The following is a 22,603-nucleotide window of genomic DNA, read 5'->3' as shown; positions in this document are numbered from 1 at the left end:
GTACGCACCTAGGTTTGCTGGGCCACCAGGAAAGGGGCGCACTCTGGTGGCGCAGCCATGCTGATGGCTCCAAGAGTGGACCCAAGCTCATTTATTTGACCTGGGCAGAAACACTAGAAGTCTTCACTGCCTTTCACCCTCAGTCAGCTCCCCCAGTGTCAGGCCCTAGCCAGTGGCACCTGCAGAGGAGTCCATGTGATTGCCGGCCTTCCCTCTCCCAACGCAGAGGCTCAGGTGTGGCTAGAGCCAGTGGGGGCCAGTCAGGGAAGTTGGCGGCAGGCTGGGCCTTCTTCACCTCCTGGGAGGCATTGTGCGCCATTTTCTCCATGGCAAATTCGCCGGGGCAAATTTGGAAGGGGTGAGTTTGGAAGAAACCCCATCCGTCTTGCTGTGAACAGACTGCCTTGCTGCGTAGATGGAGGGGGCCCACCCTTTTTCTCACCCCATGGTGTTTCAGTTACTTAATTAAATTAATTAAATTAGGCACTCTTTGTGCCCCCCGTGAAAAAAGATCTAACTACGGGGTTTACAGGGAGGCTAATGCTTCTCTAAAGAAGATGCTGATTTTCACAGGAATGCAGGAGTACCAATCCAAAAGCAGTAGGGAATGGATGAGGAGCAGGAATGAATGTGTTGCTGTTTCAAAAGGCATCATGCAAAATTAAGTACATGTTCAACAGGCGGCTGTCACTTTTTACTGAGCCTCCATGTTGCTTTTGAAATGTATACAGTGTTTACAACAGGCAAGATACTAATTCCAGTAATGAACAGGCACATGGTTTACTTCCTTTTTATGAATTCCCCATGAGAGTGAAAATTTCAGAAAATGCTATTAAAGGAGCACAAAGGAACTGGGGGATAACAGCATTAGGGGAAAGACTTTGATAAATAGTTTTGTGGGAGCATGTGCGGTACGGCGCGGGTGACGGGCGGATTCTTGGGACGCTCCCGAGCCGTCTGATCCATTTTCAGCTTTTTTGGGTGCCCCCCCCAGTTTCGGGGGGCCCTCACCGGGTCTCCTGGAGGGAGAACCGGTGGCAGGGGGCTTCTTTTCGGCCCCTCCCCTCTTTGGCATCACGGGGGGGGGTGTCCGATATTGCCCTGAAGCAGGGACGAAGAGTGGAGTGGAACGTGGACTCCCATGTTTTCCGTGTAGCTCCGAACATCCGCCTTTTAACCTATTGTTTTTTGTTGGATGAATTATAACTACTACATTGCAGAAAGAAATATATGAAGGATCAAGATACTATTTTGAGATGCATTGGATTATAATACCCCCAACAGGTAGTTCCAACTCTATAGAAAGCGGCCATGAAGCGATTGGAAATTGAAATGATCTCTGCTGCAAAAGGGAGGGGGTAAGAAAAAGCTATTCTGTCTTGTCTTGAGCTACTATTGTATGAGGTTGAAGGACAATATAGGCTTTGGTAAAAAGATTATTAGAAGCTAACCTGTATGCTGAAGCGTTAAAATGGAGTTGGGAGAGAGCAGCGAGGAATGGGACCCGGATATAGAAATTGCAACTCTCACAATAGAACAGTTTAAAAATGTATTGGTGAGAGAAATAACACAAGCCTTTAGAACTGCCTGTAATAGTCTTCTTAAAACCTCGCAAAATGTGAGTCAGGATATAAGTAACAATGAAGACCAAATTCAACCATGAGATTGAGGACTGACCTTCTGAAGTATGGAAGAAGAGTTTCGAAGATGGAGATTTATGAATACAAAAATGCAAGGCATTTAAAAGAAATTGAAAGAAAGAAGGGAAGATATGGAAAGAGCAGAAGGAGAGAAGAGACAAAATCTATGCTTGCTGATTAAAAAGGTTTAAATACTCTGCTTGAGATTTATATGACTTCTGAAAACAAATTGAGAGATTGTGTTGTAATGGTGGAGGAAGGAGTGATGATTTGTAAATTACATGTTTCTGTTTGTTTGTTTTTCTTTTTTATAAGGTTTATTTCATTAATTTATCTCACTGCCATTTTGGTATAATAGGTAGAATTAAGAAAAGGTATGTTTGTGGTTTGACATGGTTTAATTACTTGGTTAAGGATATATATGACTTCTGGAAATAGACTGAGAGACTGTGTTGGAATGGTAGATGAAGGAGTGATGAGTTATGAAATCCATGTTTTTGTTTTCTGTTTACTTCTCTCATTTTCTTGGAGTATCTAGTTGAGACGAACATATATATATATATATACACACACAAATATTTTAGAACAACTAAGTAGACAGTAGAGTCTCAAGGGTGTAGCTTATTTAATGTGTAAATGTTGTCTAGAGATTGCTTAATGTTTGGATGAGCTTAACAGTGGAGTAAATTGTGCTGCTTAAGATAGCACATAATATAAAGGAAATTATCAGTAAGGTATATGCAGGATTTGTAAAACATAGATATATTGTTTTTGATACCTACTGCCTTTGATCTCCAGTAGATAGATTGACTTTTTAGCTGTGGTTAGCCCAAACAGGAAATAGGTAGTCCAAACAGGAAATAGAATATAAAGTACTCAATTAAGTATGAGGGCAGCTTCAATATGAAGGTTAATTAATAGTAAGAATGTTTATGCTATATGAGTTGAAATTGTGATCTATTATTAATATTGACATTAGAGAAATAAATTAGGATTTGAAACACAGGAAGAGAGATAAGGGGGGAAAGAATATGATATGGTAATGAAGGTGTAATTATTTTTGTCAATTTAATTTTGATTATTGCGATGTATTTAACTATATGGGTGTCCTATGTATGTTTGTTTGTCTGAAAATCAATAAATAGATTATATATAAAAAAGAGAGAAACAGTTTTGTGTTCCATCTTATACTTCTTAACAAATCACAGGGGCATTCTTCCATATGGCAGCTGCTGGTTCCCCACAGGAACTCAATGAAGAAGCACTGCAGGGCGCCAATTCAGCTCTTGACTGCGGCCAGGGGAAGGGCTCCTTCATCTCCCCCACCCTCTGTCCCATTTTCCTGACCTGAAACAGTTTGGGTGGTTGTTTAACCTGCTGGGGAGGGATGGCAACACAGCTGCACATGCAAGCAATACAGTACATATTGTTGCCATGCAAGCCTATCAGTGTGTTTTTGTGGAATATGAACTGTGCAAAGGGACTGTATAATATGGAGACCTGAGAATACCTGTTGAGACTGCACACCTGAAAGAGGGACACCTTCCTTTAGTGTTGCTGCCACAGTGATAGTCCAGAGTCATCAGACATCTCACCTGCTGTGAGATGAAGCAGTTCCATAAGCCTGTACACAGCCTCAGACGCCATGCCATGGAAAGGCACAAGGACATGTTATAAAAGATGCTGACCGACCACATGGTCACTCTCTCTTACCCTCTCCACGACCCCTATCGAAGCTTTAACCCTCTTATGTCCAGCTTGCTATCCACATACCCTACCTCCATCTTTAACCTCTACTCTGCAGCTAGAGTCCACGTGGTTCTGCCGGTTCAGAGCACGTGTTCCCCATTTTCTATTTCTAAACCCCTCCATTCTTACATTGGAACGGCTCAATCAATGAGGACAGGTAAATATTGCCCAACCAACGAATGTCCTGCTAATGCAACTGTGTTAAGGATCTATCTTTATTTCTGAGAATAAGTATAAATGTGTGTGTGGTTGTGTATTGTTTGAATGATATATATCCTCCAGTAAAAAGACATTTTACTGAATACAGTCTCTGTGTCTGTTCTGATACTTACAGCAAAGGTAGGACTTCTGTATACATTGGTGTGAACCTAATTTGCCTATTGCCAATTAATAATCATAACCTCCCCTAGACTAATTAAGAATTCAAGGCAATTTGGCTAACAATATGCAGGCTCCTGGATGGGGCAAATGACCCCCCCCAGCTCATTTCAGGTTGAGAAACTGGTAGAGTGGGGAGGCAGGAGCCTTTCCTGCCACACTGCATTCCCAGTCCGAATTGGACCCCTGCTTCTGAAGTGTTCTGTTGCCAGTCTTCTGAATTGAGTTCCCACGAGAACTTGGCAGGTGCCCTATGATTGACAGTCTCGGGCCATCACATGGTAGATGTGTAGTTTGAGTTCTTGAGCAAGTCCTCCTTTGAGTGTCTGATCTTTATCAATGAAGCACACAGTCCCTTGCCCTGAGTGCTGTGGGAACCAATAAGAATGGTGAGGTATTGTGGGTGTCTGAGAATGGGGTTAAACTGGGTCAGGTTACATTAGATTAGATGGGGGGTGAGTTGCCTAAGATTCTGTTGCAGATACTCCATTGTGGCTGAAAGCGGATCCCTGAAAGAAATTCAAGAAGTCACTTGTCTTTCCAGATTGGGTGTCATGCACCCATCTACTGAAGAACACTTTTTTCTAGGACGTTTATGTGAAGAGGCTGCAGGGGACTGAGCCAAAGCCTGTAATTTTATGTCTGGTGTAATTTAGATTGGCAGAGATGCTTTGGACTGACTGGGAGTTGTATGAAACATGCTTAAAACTGGATGGGCAGGTCTAAGGAACCTGTGTGTGTGCAAGAGCATGTGCGTGTGTTGAAAAAGGACACACTGATAACAAATTAGGTCTTAACCAGAGGAGTTATTGTCTTTCCTTAACTGCACCTGCACGTACTCTGATGATTAATTGGTATACGTTGGGGCAGCAGTGGTGGCAGTCGGCACTGAGAAATCTCAGCTTGTATGAAGGCAGGCCTACTTTGACCTGAGGATGTCCCTTTAATGCTTTGTAACCCTGCTAAGCTCTGGGTCTTAGCCTGGCAGTGGCACTTCTCCCTGTGCTGCTGCCTGAGAGGTTTAGTGGAGTGAGGCACCTATGGGCCTTGGACATACACAAGAGCACGTGATTTCTGGCCGAACTAGTGACGCCGACAGCACCACCTCCTCCCTCCCTCCCTCCCTCTCTCCATCCTTCCTTGCTTACAGCTGCCCACGCACAGGTCCTAGTCACAATAGTGCAGTCATAACCTCTTTCTCTTGACAGAGGGGCGAAGGCAAAGTCTGATTCCACCTTACTTGTTGGAGAGCTAGAGGAAGGACATCAATATTTGAAACCAGCAGTGCCCCACTCAGAACCCTTCAACGTTGTCCAGTCCCCACAGCAATGGATAAGGATCCTTTCCTCCAGCTTCGAGTCTTTGACCTCAATTGCTGGTGAGTTTCCTACCTATGCTTTTGGCTGAGATGGCTACGAGGGTTAGATTTGTTCTGGGTGAGCACACTGTGTGTGGGGATGGGGGTGTACTCTCTCACCTTAGACTCCTGGATTCTACTTCTTATTTGGAAATATGGGCAGAGCAGGTCCCTTCTCTGTCAGGTTTCCCCTTTACAAAATGGAAATAATGAAGTTTTTCCTCCTGCAGCAGGGCCTAGGGGGGCTGTAATTCCTCAGTACTTTGGGAGTCTGGCACAGAGTGTTCTCTGAGATCACCCAAATGCTTCTCTTAAGCCTAAACATGATGTTTTTTTTAATTTGGCTGTCAGATATGACTAACCTGGCTATGTTCTCAGAGTGCCCCAAGCCATTTGGTGGTGTCTTCAGACATGCAAAGAGTGAAAGGTGGGGTCACAAGGGGGGTATCTCACCTGGATGCTCCATTCGTTAGCTAGTTGCTATGCTGCTTTTTGGCCCTATTTAGGTTCCCCAAGGGGTCTCCCAACACAGGAGGGAGACTTGTGAGGAGCTCACCAAGGAGAGGAAATCCTTGCCCCGCTACCATTTCTACAAAGTTTATTGGGGATGCTACGTGCCCACCCGCAATGGCAGCCAAGATCTTGATAGTATCCAGGAGATCATGATTTCCCCCCTATAAGTTGTGAGGTCTGTTTACCTCACCTTTTTCTCCCTCTGATTGTCCTGCAAACCTCTTCCCGATTACTGGATAGCTCCCTTCTTGTGGACTTTTTTTGATCCGCACATGTTCAGAATTAGATACACAGATAAAAGCAGTGAAAAGAAACAAAACCATTCAAAAGATGTGACAAAATAGCGCATGGTGCTGTCAAACTGACGTCAGTTGATCAGTTCGTTGGCTTCCTGGAACACAGATGTTTTCAGCTTTCTCCAGAGGGCCTGTAGAAATGATATCAGCTTCAGCTCTTCCATAACTTGGAGGTGGCTACTGAAAAGGTCCTGTCGTGAGTATTTACTAGTCTTACCTCAGACAATGCTGATTCCTCTAGAAAGGCCTCATGCATTGATTGTGGGGCCTGGGCAGGCTGGTAAGAGAGGAAGGAGTGCTTTGTATTCTATTGGCCCAAACCCTTTAGGGCTCAAAACTAATCCCCTTGAATCGAGCTTGGAAGCCAGTGCTGCTGTAACAGAAAGGTTTGTGTTCTTTGTGATGGGCCGCAGTAAGAATCTTAGCTGCTCTGTTTTGTCCTGGATTGATGCTTCTGAATCATCTCTACAGGCAGTGCCATGTAGAGCACATTGCACTAGTTTGCTCCAGATATCCTCAAAGGATGCGTGACTATGACCAGAACAATTTTTTTTGTAGGAACAGCTGCGGCTAGGAAGCCAGCCTAAGCTGGGAAAGGGCATCTGGCCACTTTCTCCCCTCCAAAGACAGTGAAGCATCCAGGCGTGCCCCAAGACTGTGCCCCTAATGCTCCAGCAGGAGGGTCAGCCCTGTCCAGGACAGGCTTTATTTCCAACCAGCGGCATTTCTATTCCTTTTCCCTTCTAGGGCACTTCGCTACTTGAGCAAATTACGGCAAGAGCGCATTGCACTGATCGGCGATGTCCTCAACCAGGAAGGATTTGACCTAGCACTCTTGCAGGAGGTGAGGGCTTAGTGGGAACAAATCTGTTCCAGTGGATATTGTTAGGCTTGAATCTGGGAGTTCGTCTCTTAGCTCAGCCATGAAATTAATGGGGCAAAGCACTAGCCAGCCTATTGTAGAGTGAGGTAGCTTGCCTTTCAGAATGACTGTAACATTTTAAAGCATGCTGCATAGTTAACGGTAGTATGTGCATGTACTTAATAAACACGAGTCAGACCATATCTAGGCCAGCATCACGTACTCAGACTAGCAGCAGTTCTCCGGGTTGTCTCAGGTTGTTCACATAATTCCTTTTTTCCTCCTTCCAACTACAGATGCTGGGGATTGATCCTGTGAGTGCAAAGCAGATGCACTGCCTCTGAGCCACAGCCCTACTCCAAGGAACAGTTACCGGGGGAAGGGGGGATAGTTGGAAGTAGGCCTGATCTCTAGGTTCACTTGCTGCTTTTGGTCCTTGATCCGAGATCACTGAAATCTCAGTCTTTCTGCTTTTCCAGGTGTGGAGTGAAAGAGACTATTGGGAGCTGAAAAAGAAACTGTCTGCCCGCTACCCTTCTTCCCACTATTTCAAAAGGTAAAATCAACTAAAAAAGTCCCTTGATGACAAGCTAGCTGAATGGCTGTCATTTGACCACTCATAGCAGTGGATGAGAACAGTTCTAATAGGCTTGGCCTTGCAGATCAGCAAATTGGCATTTTAAATTTTTTTACTTCTTTTATAGTCTGTCAAGGGAGACATGATTGTTCAGGGGGTTGGAGAGTCCCTTCATGCATGTGGGAGTTACACCCTTGTAAACCCATTGACTTCAATGAGCCTAGAAGGGTATAACTCTGTTTAAGACTGCACTGCTAGTTCCTGAGAGTGGAGGTGCCTCATGAGCAGAGATAAAGATGTGCTCACATCAGACTGAGAAAGGACAACTCGCTTGTTGCTTTCACTTCTAGCCCTGTTCTTCCCTCTCTGATTGGATCTCCCAGCTCTGATCCAGCAGACAGTGGTCAAGGTAGGGTAGAGCATGGTACAGCTCAGTGTCAGCTCTACTCTTGATATCATGCATATTTGGGCACAGAAGTGATCCTTCTGATTGATGAAACATTCTACATTTCAGTTGCCTTTTGAAACACAATGTGTACAACTGACTTACATTATGGTGCTGGAGCTGGATGCATGTCTGCAACACACTGGATATAAAAGTAGCCTCCAGATTTACATCAGTCAGGCAACGCTTACAGCACATGCAATCACAAGAACATTTCCTTTTTCTTTCTTTTTTTTGAGCCCCCCGAAGGGGATTTTTTAATTGCATTTTCTATAAACTACAAAGAAACAAGGAAGGGTATCTACAAACTACAGGTGAAAGAAAAGAAAACCACTAAAACCCCAAAAGGTGGTGGCCATTTCAAAAGCTTATAAAATTTGCTAAACTGTTAAACAAAGTTACATTAAGTGTGATCAATATATACCTGGCTTATATTTATCAAAACCAGTTAAAAGTTACTGTTTAAGGTATATCCCAGAAGCACAACTAATAAAAATTTCTATTTAAGGCAAACTTTAGAGTCATTCAGCATCTCATTTTTCCCCCTTCTGTTCCTCAACTGAGAGCTTTGTTTGGGGGCTGCTGCCCCACATTGCAAATCAGAGTCTTCTTCAGAAGATGTAGTTTCAGACTCATCTTCACTTCCTTTGTTGCTGTCATCATCTTCTTTGCTGTCCTCTCCTGTAGAACCAAGTTGCTGCTTCAGAAACTCAGGGGCTTTAGTAACAGAGTCAATTCTTTCTTTCTTGTCGTTTAGCTTGAAAAGAATGCTATCGGGTACCAGCCATCTGTAGGGGATGTTGTTCGTCTGCAAAAACACTGCCAAGTCTTTGAATTTCTTCCTCTTCTTCCTGATTTCAAATGGAATATCTTTCAAAACCCTTATTTCTTTGTCATCAATTTTTAGGGATGTTCCTGATGTTGCTTTCAAGATTTGATCCCTCACATGTCTTTTAGAGAATCTGACCACTATCGCCCCAGGCCGATTATTATTCTTAATATATTCTGAATATGATCGGTAAACCACATCAATCTCAGTTTGGATACATTCCGCTTTTAAATCTGCCACCGGGGCCAAAACATCACTCAAAACTTGTTTCAGATTCTCCTCTTTAGTCTCAGGAAACCCCTGAAATCTCAGGACATAGCTTGCTTTTTCCATTTGTAGTTGCAAAAGCTATGATTCATCAGTTGTTCTCTTCTTTTCCAATATCTGTACACGTTTTTTAACCTTTTTAGTCTTGGCATCCACTTCCTTCACTGTCTCAGCTGTCTGCTCTGTCTTTTTAGTAATTTCGCTTAGTTGGAGCTGTTGAGCTGCAAAGTTCTGGTTTAGAGTAGTCAGTTGTTGATTTATGGTTGTCATTTGTTCCAGCAGAGGGCGCAAAGAGTTAGCTAACATCTTTGAGATGTCTGTGGTAATTTCCGGTCAGGTGGTTAGACCAGCTGGGCTCAGACTTCCTGAAGGAGGCTTGAGTTTTGCTTGCTTGTCCTTCTCTGGTTTTTTGCCCGCCATCTTTGAGGATATTGACTTTTAATTTTTTTTGCCAAAGTCTCTATTGCTCGCTCTAGCACCTGGCGTCTCTTGTGGGATCCTTAAAACAGTTCCGTTTTGCTTTTAAATTCACCTCCCCCCCATTGGACATGTCTCTGTCAGTTTCTCTATCTGGAGAGTTCCCTGCCCCGCTCGTTTGTATTGGGGGGGGGGCTTTATGCTGTTATCCTGGTATTTTCATTTGGGACTCACAGTTCCTGTTGGCCTGTAGACCTCGCCAAAGGTACGTGTTGCTTGCCCGGCCTCCACACGCTTGTCCCAGTCAGCGGCTCGAGTTCCATTTGGTTGCACAGCGGCAGGACCTTCGGGGCAGAAGGGAGCCTCAATTCTCCAGCAGCATGCCAGAGGAGAGGCAACCCTTTAGTGCCCTATGGCTAGGGGCCCAACACAAGGGCCCCGGGGGAGCGTGTACTTTCACACCCCCTCCCAACCACTGGCTTGCAGATCGCGTCCCTGGGAGCTCTCCAGGGACACGTCCGCCACTGAGACGCCAAAAACCGGAAGTCCACAAGAACATGTCCTGAGTGGCTAGTAAATGATTGAGTCTTCTGGTTCCATAGCAACATCAGTAGACCACCAATTTTATGATCACTGACAAATATTGTCATATTTTCTATGAAGCCAAGAATACCCCATATTTATTTTTGTCATGTTGCAGCTGATTTATGGCTACCTTGTTGGAGTTTCAAGTCAAGAGACATTCAGAGCTGGTTTGCCATTGCCTGCCTCAGTGTCTCAGCCCTGGTATTCCTTGGTGGTCTCCCATCCAAGTACTAGCCAGGGCTGAGCGTACTTAGCTTCCAAGACTGGGCTAGCCTGGGGTATCCAGGTCAGGGCTACTTATATCGCCACTTATGTAGCTGGCCTTTATTTCACTATGCATCATTTGTCAGCAAAGTCAGGGCTGAGGGCAGCAGGCAGGCCCAGACTTAACTGTATGGCAAAGCTTCTCCTGCTGGCCACTTGCTCTGCCTGTAGGCAGCTCCAAACATGTTATTTAAAAAAAATTATACCCACCCTTTGATCCTAGTGTTTCAGGACAAAAGCAGGAAACAACAAAAGGTGTGTGTGTGGGGACAAAAGCAGGAAACAACAAAAGGTGTGGGGGTGGGTGGGGGACCGAACCTGAAAATCAAGTCAGGAACCTAAAAGATTGAGCAGCTAAAACATGAAATAAAAATACAACTATTTATTGCACAGTGCACAAAATCATAAGATTAACAACAACATACATAAAATTCAAATGAAAGCTCAGAACATATTATACAGCAACAAGTGTAAGATGCACATACAATAACTACTGGATCTCAGTAATGGTTACATCCATATCTCCCTTATAAATAAAAACTGAATGGTGGTGGCACTTCTCTAGAACATTCCACACGCTCCAAAATCAGTTCGCTCTCTGATCCGTCATTCAGAGGGTCGCCTCAGAACACAGAGGTTGTTTGCATATGCGACTTGATTGGCTTTTGCCTCTAACATTGTAAACAGTTTTGCTGTTCTGAGGTAAAATGTGTCCAATCTCCAGGTGAGGGCTGGAGATCACTCAGAATTACAACTGCTTTCCAGATGGCAGAGATCAGTTCCCCTGGAGAAAATAGTGGGTTATATGCTGCTGAGGTGGCCCCCGTATGACAGCCAATGTGACGTAGCAGTCAGGGCTTCAGAGCGTGGGAGAGGCTGCAGGTGTGTGGGGGGTGGAAAGCTGAAGAGTGAGGGGGAAATAAAGGTAGGTTGATGATTGGCTGAGAAGGAGATAGGGTTGCCAACTCCAGGTGGGAAATTCCTGGAGATGTGAGGGATGGAGCCTGGAGAGGGTGAGGTTTCAGGAGGCGTGGGACCTCGGACAGGTACAAAGCCATAGACTCCACCCTCCAAACCATCTCTTCTCTTCTGGGGAACCATCGTTGCCAATCTCCAGGTGAGGGCTGGAGATCACTCAAAATTACAACTGTTCTTTAGGTAGCGGAGATCAGTTCCTCTGGAGAAAATGGTGGACTCAGTGTCATTATACCCTGCTGAGGTCGCCACAGGAAATTGACACTGAGTGTCCAAGGCCGGGGCACCCGCCCAGAGCCTCTTTCTAGAGGCCGTTGTATTTATTTCCACAATGGGGCCTTTTCCCTAGTATATAATAACCACAGTGTGTAAGTTATGATATTATTTGAGTAACATTGAGTATGCCCCCCTCTCCTCTTTTCCTACCCCTCCCTTTTAGAATTTGAAGCCGGGTTGCACATACATCACTGAGATTGCATCGTCCTTCCTCCCCTCCAACTTCTATATTAGACCTCCTAAGACTAGTCTTAGAATCCCTTCATTTCTGGTTTACACATGAACACACACAGGGGACAGAGCAACAGCCAAGGACAGGTCTGTATGTGAAAATTTCTAAAAAAACATTTAGGATTACTTCTGACTTTAAGTGGGGGCCCTACTCAGTGTTACTCAAATAATACCATAACTTAATTACACATTGATGCTGTGCCATCCGTCTCCTTCACAGAATGGTAGTTCATGAATGTGGGCTCCGCAGTATATGCAGGCCTGATTTATAACTATTATTTGAAGCGATACTTTTTCAGCCTAAGTACCAGCCTGTTCCTTATAAACATTTTTTTTGGGGAAAAAACACCTTTCTTGTGAAAGTCAGTATGTTATAATTTAATAATATCCTTACATGAGTATTTTTTAATTGTTTTTAGGACTCATACACAACTTGCTTGGCCTGAAAAAGATATTTTATATTTACATTTTAATGTGTATGCTGGTACAATTTAGAACACTGAAGAAGGCTCTCTGGGCCAAAAAGCATTTGGTCCTGTGGTTATTACATTTGTGTAACCGTTATTGAGATCCAGTAGTTATTGTAGGTGCAACTTACTCTTGTTGCTGTATACAATGTTCTGAGCTTTTATTTGCATTCTATATATGTTTTTAATCTTATGTTTTTGTGCACCATATAATAAATAGTTGTACTTTATTTCGTGTTTTAGCTGCTCAACCTTTTAGGTTTTTGGTTTCAGGACAAAAGCCAAAGTATCTAGTCAATTGCTCAAACTTATAGAAATTTTGCCTAATATTGTTATTGTTTCTTTAATTTTTGAAAGTTCATTCCATTATTTCACTATGAATCGTTTTTGTAATTGTCATTAAGTATCAAACCCACTGATTATCAAAGTTGTTATTTTTGTTTTAATAATGTTAATGAGAGCTGGCGTAGTGTAGTGGTTAAGAGCAGCAGACTCTAATCTGGAGAACCAGGTTTAATTCTCCACTCCTCCACATGAAGCCTGCTGGGTGACCTTGGGTCAGTCACAGTTCTCCCAGAACTCTCTCAGTCCCACCTACCACACAAAGTGCCTGTTGTGGGGAGGGGAAGGGAAAGGCAATTGTAAACCACTTTGAGATGCCTTCGGGTAGAGAAAAGTCGGGTATAAAAACCAGCTCTTCTTTTTCTTCACAAACAATATTTGATTAATCAGTTGACCAAATATTTTTGGACTTGTCAAATAAACTCAATTTCATTCTGCATATTAATTTTAAATTCTTTATATGGGCTACTGTCAAACAGAATGCAGGTTACCAAATATTACTGTCCACTTCTTTGACATCTATATGGCCTCCATTTATAAATTATTTCGAAACACCGCTTTTGCTGGCTGACAAGTCATTGGCTGTTTCATGAGGTTAACCACCAAGGCATTAGGTCACTGTAATGTTGACTGGTGTCATTATACCTCAGTGCCTCCTTAGAGTTAGGAATAAATTCCAACAAAGACCCTGAATGCTAGTTGTGGTCCATAAGTCTTGCCCACAAAACTTCCTTGCCGGGTATACTTGGGCTGCATTATTCTACACATGGTTGGATACTGTGCTATCACTGTGCTAATAATTCACTACAGCAAGGATCCCCAATATGTTAGGTGACATGGCACCTGCCAATGCCTTTCCTGGTGACCACCAAATGTTTTTAGATAGTGGGCAGGGTCAGGTGGGGCTTTTGCCCAGCAAGGCTTCTGATTGGTCACTGGAGATTTAATTGACTGTAGGGATATCTAAAAATGTTGCTTTGGCAGCAGCTGCCACCACTATAATAGAATCTTCACTGTGTGACTGAAGGTAAACTGCAGCAGCCATTTAATGGTTGGCTCTGCCTTCTGAAGCAGCCATTTTGTAGTTGTGCCCACTACCTCGTGTCAGAATTCCAAAGGTGCCAACAGGCTCAAAAACAATTCTGCACTACATGCACTATAGGAATGATGATGCAGTTGCAGATAATTGCTATAGCACAGCAGTAATGCAATATGCAGCAGTGTGTAGATGTCGCTTTGGAAGGCCCAGGTAATCACTTGACGTAGCTAATATGCATTGGCTGGTAGTGCAGCAAGAGATCATGGTGGTGACTGTAGGGTTTGTCTGTCTGTCTGTCTTAGTGGGGTGATTGGCAGTGGGCTCTGCATCTTCTCCAAACACCAAATCTTGGACACCTTCCTGTACCAGTACTCTGTGAATGGCTACCCATACATGGTGAGTGAATAATGCTTTGGTTCGGGGTGGTAGGACAGAGCATTCTTTACAGTGATGTGCTCTTGGGGACCAATCTGTCTGGTGTGTGTCTCATACCATCCCCTACTTTGCCTCTTTGCAGCTCCAGCATGGGGACTGGTTCTGTGGGAAGGCTGTGGGGCTTGTGGAGCTAAAGATCCAGGGCATAGTCTTCAATGTCTATGTAACACATGTGAGTAATTTTATTTTAATTTGTTAAGTGTAGCTTTATTTTATTTATTTATTTCTATTCTGCTCTCCCCTACAATTACAACATATAATAAACAATTTTGAATGCAATTGAAATCAATAAAATACAACTTCAAACATTAATTAGATGGCGTATAAACAATGTCGCTGTTTTGGGGGGAGGGACACTCTCCTGTCTCATCCATAAGTTTGGCGATACAGTTCCGTTTTGAAGGCCCTGTGGAATTCAAACAAGTCCTGCAGGGCCTGCAGGGCCTGGATCTCACTTGGAAGTGCACTCCACCAAGCTGGGGCTATTGCTGAAAAGGTTCTGGCTCTGGTAAAGGCCAGGTGAATGTTCCTTGGCTGTGGGACCGTCAGAAGTTTGTTATTTGAGGAGTGTAATGCTCTCGTGGGGGAAATGCCCAAGAGGGGCAGTCCCGAAGGTATGTTGGTCCCAGACTGTAAAGGGCTTTGAAGGTTAAAACCAACATCTTGAACTTGAACTGGAATTCAATCTAGAGCCAGTGTAGCTGGCACAGCACCAGCTGGATGTGTGTGCTGAGAACCCTCACCACTGCCTTCTGGACCAGTTGCAGTTTCCAGGTCAGTCTCAAAGTTAGCCCTACATAGAGCGAGTTACAGTAATCCAGTCTGGAGGTGAGTCACCGTAGCTAGATCCGTAGCCAATCTGAAGTGAATCGTTGCTATATCCAGGCGAGATAGGAAGGGAGCCAGCTGTTGAACTTGGCGTAAATAGAAAAATGTCAATCTGGCCACATTTGTGACCGGGGCCTCCATTGATAATGAGGTATCCAGAACCACACCCAGGCTCTTCACTATTGATGTCAGCAGGGTGTTGTCCAAACTCAATAGCTGTATACCCAATCCCAGGTCTCCCTTCCCCAGCCACAGGACCTCCGTCTTCAATGTATTTAACTTCAGCCTGCTCTGTTTCAGCCATCCAGCCACAGCCTCCAGTCCCTTTGCCAGATTTTCTGGGGTGGCATCCAATTGGCCATCCATCAACAGATATAGCTGGGTGTCATCAGCGTAGTGGTGACAACCTGCCCGAAACTCTGCACCAGCTGGGCAAGGGGGTGCATAACATTAAGGAGAAAATAGCCCCTTGAGGGAGTTGTGGTGAAACACTCTCCCCTAGCTCCACCCTGTATCCCTTACCTTGGAGAAAGGAGACGAACCACTTCAGAAAATCTGGCGAAGGGACTGGAGGCTGTGGATGGATGGCTGAAACAGAGCAGGCTGAAGTTAAATCCATCAAACCTGAATGCTTACGGCGACTGGCGGTGGGTCAACAAATCATGGTCAGTCATGTCAAACGCTGCTGACAGATAGAGTAGCAACAGCAACGCTGATGTACCTCGATCCAGATGTCAGTTAAATCCATCAAACCTGAATGCTTACGGTGAGGCGGTGGGTCAACAAATCATGATCAGTCATGTCAAACGCTACTGACAGATAGAGTAGCAACAGCAGCGCTGATGTACCTCGATCCAGATGTCAGTGGAGATCATCTGTGAGGGCGACCAGAGCCATCTCCATCCCATAGCCAGGACGGAAACTGGACTGGAATGGGTCCGGGATCTATGTGTCCTAGGCTTTAGGAAAACCTGAAGTTGTTCTGCTGCTGCTCTCTCAATGGCCTTACCCAGAAATGGAAAATTCGAAACTGGGCAGTAGTTGGCTGGATCAGTGGGATCCAGTGAAGGTCTCTTTAAAAGCAGGCATACTATTGCCTCCTTTACATTCCTTGGGAAGACCCCAGAACTTAGGGACAGATTTATAATGTCTGCCAGGGCAACCCGTATTCCATCTCCGCTGGCTTTAGCCAGCCATGATGGGCATGGGTCCAGGAGACGTCGGTTTCACAGCACCCAGGATCCTATCAGCATCGTCCTGGCAGAGCAGGCTGAATTGGTCCAGTGTGGGATCTGAAGATGGCCAAGGGGCCTCCAGTTCTCTGACTGTATCAATATTGGCAGGCAAGTCCTGGCGGAGCAACAAGACTTTATCCTTACCTTTCCAGCCCCAGACCTGGGCGATCAACATGAGTTACAAATAGGGGGAGGAGGGGAGAAGACACTTTCCGTCATCTTAGATCAATTACAAATGTTAGCATTTTCCTATTGGACTACACAGAACCCCTTACAAGTTGTACTGGCTTAGCTCAGAATTGGCTATCTCCGCTTTACAACAAACCTGCCAACGGGATGCATATGAATAACCCTAAACAAGGGTGGCCAAACTGTGGCTTGGGAGCCACATGTGACTCTTTCACACATATTGTGTGGCTCTCAGCAGGGCGGCTGGGTAAGCGAAGGGTAGCCATGCTCCCTCCCTCCCCCCCCATCCATTTGCTTTCTTTGTTTCTCCGTCTCTTTCTCTTTCTCGCTTTCTTTCCACTTCTTTCCTTCTTTCTTTTCGCCTCTCTCTTTTCCTCTCTTTCTTAGACAAATAAATATCATTATCAATATCTGTTTTTACCCCTTTTGTTTTTATTTTTGGCAGTCTCACTTAATGTTAATAAAAAAACAAATCTGCATATTTTAATAAAAATGTGTGTGTGATATTTGTTCATGTCTTGCGGCTCTCAAACATCTGACATTTATTCTATGTGGCTTTTACGCTGAGCAAGCTTGGCCACCCCTGCCCTAAACGTTTTCCACTTCCTTGGGGATGCTTTCCCAATTCTGCCTTGATCTCCTAGCTTTGATCTCAGAAAGTACCTAGTGTGTTGAGTCACTGTAATGTTGTTCAATTTTTTCTTCCTAAGCTTCATGCTGAGTATTGTCGGGAGAAAGATGGTTACCTGCCTCATCGAGTAGTCCAGGCCTGGGAACTTGGCCAGTTTATACAGTGAGTGTAAAAGAGGAAGAGATGGGGATCTCCCCCTGCAAACCCCTTTGTGCTGCAGTGAATACTCTGTGCAATGTAGTTATCCTTGTGTCCCAAGTCCAGCTTTGGCCCTTTCCTTGTCTAGATCCCTTCTTGGCAGTGGCCCAGAGTTCTATTTCTTTCTTTACATTTATTTACTCCATTTATATCCTGCCTTTTCTTCCAATGGGGATCCAGAGCAGGTTTCCCCTCCATTGTATCTTCACAACAACCCTGTGAGGTAGGTGAGGATGAGAGTGTATGACTGACACAAGTTCATCAAGTAAGCATCCAGGGCAGAGTGTGGATTCAGACCTGGGTTTCCCAGACCCTAGTTTAACAGTCTTACCACTACACCATGCTGGCTCTCCTAGTTTGTAAGAGACTCAGCTTACCGAATGGCAGCCCTTTCCAGTGAGGGAGGGAAGGGAAATGGTCATGGTCATTGTCACTGGTGGGGGGAGAATTCGAGTCTAATGCAGTCTGCATCCTGTCCAGTGAAACGCTTCCTCAGAAGGGTTGGGGGGGGCGGAGGCCGGGGGGGGGCCTTTGTTTCCTCCCAATCTGAGACTGCTCCGTCTTCCCAGACATACTTCCAAAGGGGCTGACATTGTGCTGCTTGGTGGGGACCTGAATATGCATCCAGATGATGTCGGTGTTAGGCTGCTGCGAGGCTGGGCAGGCCTGCAGGACTCCTTCACGGCTGCAGAGAAGGTTGAGGTGAGTGCGTACAAGACCATGAAATACTCAGGACGGCTAGAGGGTGGTTTTATTTCTCTTGACTCAGCATAAGAAATTGACTCTTCATTGTGGAGAAGGTGGTGCTTGGGGCCTAGAAACAACAGCACTGCACTTTAGTTAAGAAATCCATTTAGATCCTTGCCTTGGTTGGCATGCCCTGCTTCGTCCACACTGTGGAATTCCTTTTCCTTCCTAAAACTTCCCAGCCAGGCAGGATCCATCTGGCCCAGCTTGCTGACTTAATGCTGAAAGTTAGGCTTCTGCAGGTCACTTGATTAAAACAGAAGCAAATTCAGGTTCTGGTCTTTCTTGCAGGGCTGTGAAGATGGCTCTACTCTGGTGCCGGCCAACTGTTTCACAAACCAGAAAGAAATGCGGTTTTATCCTCAGGGGATTCGTATTGACTACATTCTTTATAAGGTACGTGCAATCTTTGGAGGCATTGGAAATGGAGAATGGGCCAAGGTAGGGCACAGAGCTCAGGAAGTGGCTGAATGGCAGTCTTTGCTATCCAAGTCTGTGTCTCTCCCCTAGAATACGGAGCCAAAACAGCTTCTATTGCTTTTGGCTGCAATTTCATATGTGGGTGTCCAAAACGATGTGTTGTCTGGCTGAGTACATCTTAAGCAAGCGACCCATCATTTGGAACTCATTTCCTTGATTTGGACATGTTCTCTCTGACGGCTGCTATCAGGGGAACAGCTTTTCAAGCTGGATCAGGTTTATGGCTTTAGAGCTGGAACATACAAAGATGCAAGCATCGCTGTACAAGAACTTGCTGCATTGCATTTTGAGTTAAATCAGCTCTGGCCACCGAGACACTTCCAGTCTTTCTAATTTCTGAGCACATCGACAGTTCTCTCACCAAGAACTGAAGTCAGACTAAATGGCTTGTAAAATGGGGGCAGCTGCCTGACTAATCCAGCCCTTCCTGCAGAAGGTGTGCAAGTTCTTTACTTTGAATGTGGCTGTTCATGGCTTTGGTTGTTCTGATAGCTGAAGAGCTTGCTTTGCACACCAGAACTGTGATGCTGCTTTGGGAATTAAGTTCACACAAGGCTTGCTGCTTTAGAACAGAAACAGAAATGCTTTACTGTAGCAGAACTCCATACTGAATAGGGAAGGGTAGAGGGACCATTCTAACTATCTGTCTATGCTAGGACGGAGAGAGATAGAAAAGAGCATATCTTGCCCTCACAGAAAGGAAAAACAGAAATATCAGCCAAAAGGAAGTTCTCTGAGAACAGCAATGTAGTATCAAAGGGACAGCGGCAGAACAGAGCAAAGGAAGGATCCAAAGAGGGGTTTTTAGCATAATTTCTTTTATTTTCTTTAAATTCTTTTGTTTTAAAGACATAGCAAACATAAAAATGGGAAACTTATATGAAATTGCTTTAGTGATTTTTACATCTTTTCACACATCTGTGACCATTGGTTTAACTCAATAGTATGACCCAGATTTTGTGCCCACTTTATCATAACATGTTTAACCACTTCATCTTGGGTCTTATTTTCTAAAAGCAATGTATAAAGTGTCTTAATAAGTTTCTCATCAGTGTACATCAATATCTTATCTATCTCTAATATGTTGTCATAAAACCCTGTCGGCTTGTCTTTACTATATCTTGAATCAATTTGAGTTTTTTGCCACCATGTTAAAGTTTCCATTGGTTTCAATTCATTTCTGCTGTTTAATAAGTCTTCATATCTCAAAATTATTTATTGAAATAAATTAGGATTTGTAAAAGCTTCTAACAGAGCAACCCATTTTGGGATCTTGGTGTACAAATTGTTTTTAGCTTCTTCCCATACCCTCAATAAAGAGGCTCTAATACAGGGGTCTTTTGAGGCCGGAGCGCACCAGAGCCGGTGAAAATGGTGGCAGTGGCAAGCCCTGCCCCCAGCTCCCTGTGCTGAAGTGCTGGGGCCGGAGGGAGGTGCGGAGAGCCCTGCAGCCGGGTCCCCCGGGCCTGCGCCGAAGCGCTGGGGCCAGGGGGAGGCGCGGAGAATCCCGCAGCTGTTCTTCCCCTCTTTCTCTCTTTTAATCCCCTTTCCTTCCTTCTTTCCTTCTCTTTCTTTCCCTCTTTCCTTCCTTTTTTCCTTCTCTCTACTCTCTCTCTTTCCTTCCCTCTTTCCTCCTTCTGTGGCCCAAGTCTAGTGAGTAGGAGTCTCTTCGCTCCCCTCCACCCCACAGGCCAGCTGGGGAAGGGAAGGGGAGGCTTTTGAAGATGCCTTCGCCCCACCTTGCTTCCCCTTCTGACATCACTTCTGGTGATGTCAGGGGGCGTGGCATATGCTAATAGCCTAGTAGCTCATTAGCATACCGTATGCTAATGAGCTTCTGCAGCTCTTTTTCTACGAAAAGACTCCTACTCTAATAAAATGTTGTTTGAAATATTTGTGAATAGTTGCCCTCCCGTACCATATAAAGGCATGCCAACCTAACATAAGATCATGTCCTTCTATTTTCAAAAGCCTTGTATTTTCTAGAGTAATCCAGTCTTTTATCCATGTCAGAGCTACTGCTCTATAATAAAGCAACCAATCGGGTAATGCAAAGCCTGCTCTCTCTTTGGCATCTTGTAATGCTTTAAGCTTAATTCGTTTTTTACCTTGCCAAATAAATTGTAACATCATTTTGTCAAGTTCCTTAAAATATTTTTGATTTCAAAAAATAGGTATTGTTTGAAATAGGAAGATCAGTCTTGGTAATATATTCATTTTGATAGTAGCAATTCTTCCCATTAAAGATATTTGAAGATTTTTCTATTTTTCTTTCTTTCTTCATTTCTTTCATCATTTCCATATAGTTATTTTCCATCAAAGAACTACATCTATTTGTTTTGTTCATTCCTAAATATTTGATCTTTTGAATTTCTAAACCGGCTATTTCTTGCAGTTGTTGATCTTGAAATTTTATCATGTTTTTGTAAGCATTTTTTGTTTTTTACGATTAATTTTAAGTCCTGCCTCCTCTCCATAGTCTTGCAGAGAGTTTATCAACTGTTTTATAGAGCTTGATGGATTCTCTAAAATAAATACTAGGTCATCTGCAAATGCTTGGAGTTTATATTCTTCTCCTCTTAGTCTGAAACCTTTAATTTGTGCATCCGCTCTAATCGCATCATTTAAAACTTCAAGAGCAAAAATAAACAATAAAAGTGAAATGGGACATCCTTGTCTGGTTCCTTTGTGTACCTCTATGTTTCGTGATAAATCTCCGTTGATAAGAATCTTGTCATGTTGTTTTTTGTGAATATCTTTGATCATTTTATAAAATTCCATACCAGCTTGAGAATTTACAATTAGTTCAAACATGAAATTCCAACTGACATTGTCAAAGGCTTTTTCCACATCTAAAAAAATTAAAGCCATTTGTTTTTCTGAGTGAGCTTCATAATATTCTAAAACATTCAGTATCATTCTCACATTGTTTCTAAGTTGTCTTAGAAAGCCTGCTTGATCTTTATGTATCATTTGAGAAAGAACTGTTTTCATTCTTGTAGCTAAAACAGAAGCATAAATTTTATAATCCACATTTAACAGGGAGATTGGTCTATAATTTTTAATTTCTTTTTCATTTGAGTTTTGTTTGTATATAAGTGTTATCAGAGATTCATTCCAAGAGTCTGGAGTTCCCCCTTCAGTTGTTATATTTTGTATAGCAGCTTTTAGTGGGTGTATCAATTGATCTTCAAATACGTGGTAAAATTCCGCAGGAAGTCCATCCGGTCCAGGTGTTTTTGCCTCTCCCTCCCCCCCCAAATGCTTCTGTGACTTCAGCGAACAATATTGGGTCATTTAATATTTTTCTTTGATCTTCTGAAAATATTTTAATTTTGTGAGTTTTAAAATATTTTCTAATTTGTTCCTGTGATGCTTCTCTTTTCATATACAAATTTTCATAATATGATTCAACTATATATTTCAAGTCCTCCAATTTATTTATTTCTTCTCCCATATCGGTTTTAAGTGTTTTTATATACCTTTTCACCTTTTCCTTACATAATTTATATGCTAACCATCTGGTTGGTTTATTGGCATTTTCAAAATAATTTTGTTTGGCATACATCATTTTTTTGCTATTTCCTGTGTTAATAGACAGTTCATTTGATGTTGCAAAAGTGTAAGTTTAATTTTTTTCTGTTCAGTTGAAGGATTCTGTTTCATCTTTTCTCCCTGTTTTTTAATCTGATCTTGGATCTGGAAATATTTTTCTGACCTCTGTTTCCTAACATATGCTGATTCTCTAATCATCCATCCTCTAGCAAAGGCTTTGAATGTGTCCCATACTGTTTTGATGGAGATTTCTGGTTGAACGTTCTGTTCAAAAAGCATTTGAAATTCTTTTTTCGATTCTGTTACGAACTTTTCATTCTTTAAAAGAAGTATTCAGTGACCATCTGTTTCTTTTGGGAATATCTTGTATTTCAAGAGTGATCTGACTATGGTCAGCAAAGGTTGCTGGTAGGATTTCCACTTCTAATATGTCATTTGTCATTGTAGTAGAAATCCAGCACATATCTATTTTTGACCAGGATTTATGCCTTGCTGAATAAAAGGTATAATCTTTTTTGGTGGGTTTCTCACTTTCCAGGCATCCACACAATTATTTTCTTCCGCTAGTTGAAAGAATGTTAAGGGAAGGACGTTTCCTTGTTTCCATTTTCCAGTAGAAGGATTCTGTCAAAGACAGCATTGTAGTCTCCACTCATGCACATTTCATCAAAATCCTGTTTTGAGATCAATTCCTGTAGAATTTTATAGAATTTCTCTTGGTGTTGATTTGGTGCATAGATATTTATGATAAGAGTCTTTTTGCCTTGTCTTTGTATTTGCACCAATAAAATCCATC

The 22,603-nt window shown here is 43.3% G+C and overlaps 1 protein-coding gene across 2 annotated transcripts in view; it reads left to right on the top strand.

Annotated features, from left to right (window-relative positions):
* SMPD2 (sphingomyelin phosphodiesterase 2) overlaps positions 1 to 22,603 on the top strand; it is a 31,680-nt gene that overhangs the window by 1,936 nt on the left and 7,141 nt on the right. For both annotated transcript variants that reach the window (XM_015411829.1, XM_015411830.1), the window contains exons 2-9: positions 4,976 to 5,145; positions 6,681 to 6,777; positions 7,275 to 7,351; positions 13,812 to 13,905; positions 14,027 to 14,116; positions 16,907 to 16,989; positions 17,595 to 17,727; positions 18,064 to 18,168. In XM_015411829.1, coding sequence (XP_015267315.1) covers positions 5,096 to 5,145; positions 6,681 to 6,777; positions 7,275 to 7,351; positions 13,812 to 13,905; positions 14,027 to 14,116; positions 16,907 to 16,989; positions 17,595 to 17,727; positions 18,064 to 18,168 — 729 coding nt within the window. In that variant the 5' untranslated portion in view covers positions 4,976 to 5,095. The remainder of the gene's footprint in view (positions 1 to 4,975; positions 5,146 to 6,680; positions 6,778 to 7,274; positions 7,352 to 13,811; positions 13,906 to 14,026; positions 14,117 to 16,906; positions 16,990 to 17,594; positions 17,728 to 18,063; positions 18,169 to 22,603) is intronic.

Source organism: Gekko japonicus, unplaced genomic scaffold (genome assembly GCF_001447785.1).
Source record: "Gekko japonicus isolate JY-2015 unplaced genomic scaffold, Gekko_japonicus_V1.1 scaffold309, whole genome shotgun sequence".
NCBI lineage: Eukaryota > Metazoa > Chordata > Lepidosauria > Squamata > Gekkonidae > Gekko > Gekko japonicus.
This window is presented reverse-complemented; position numbering and strand designations above follow the sequence as displayed.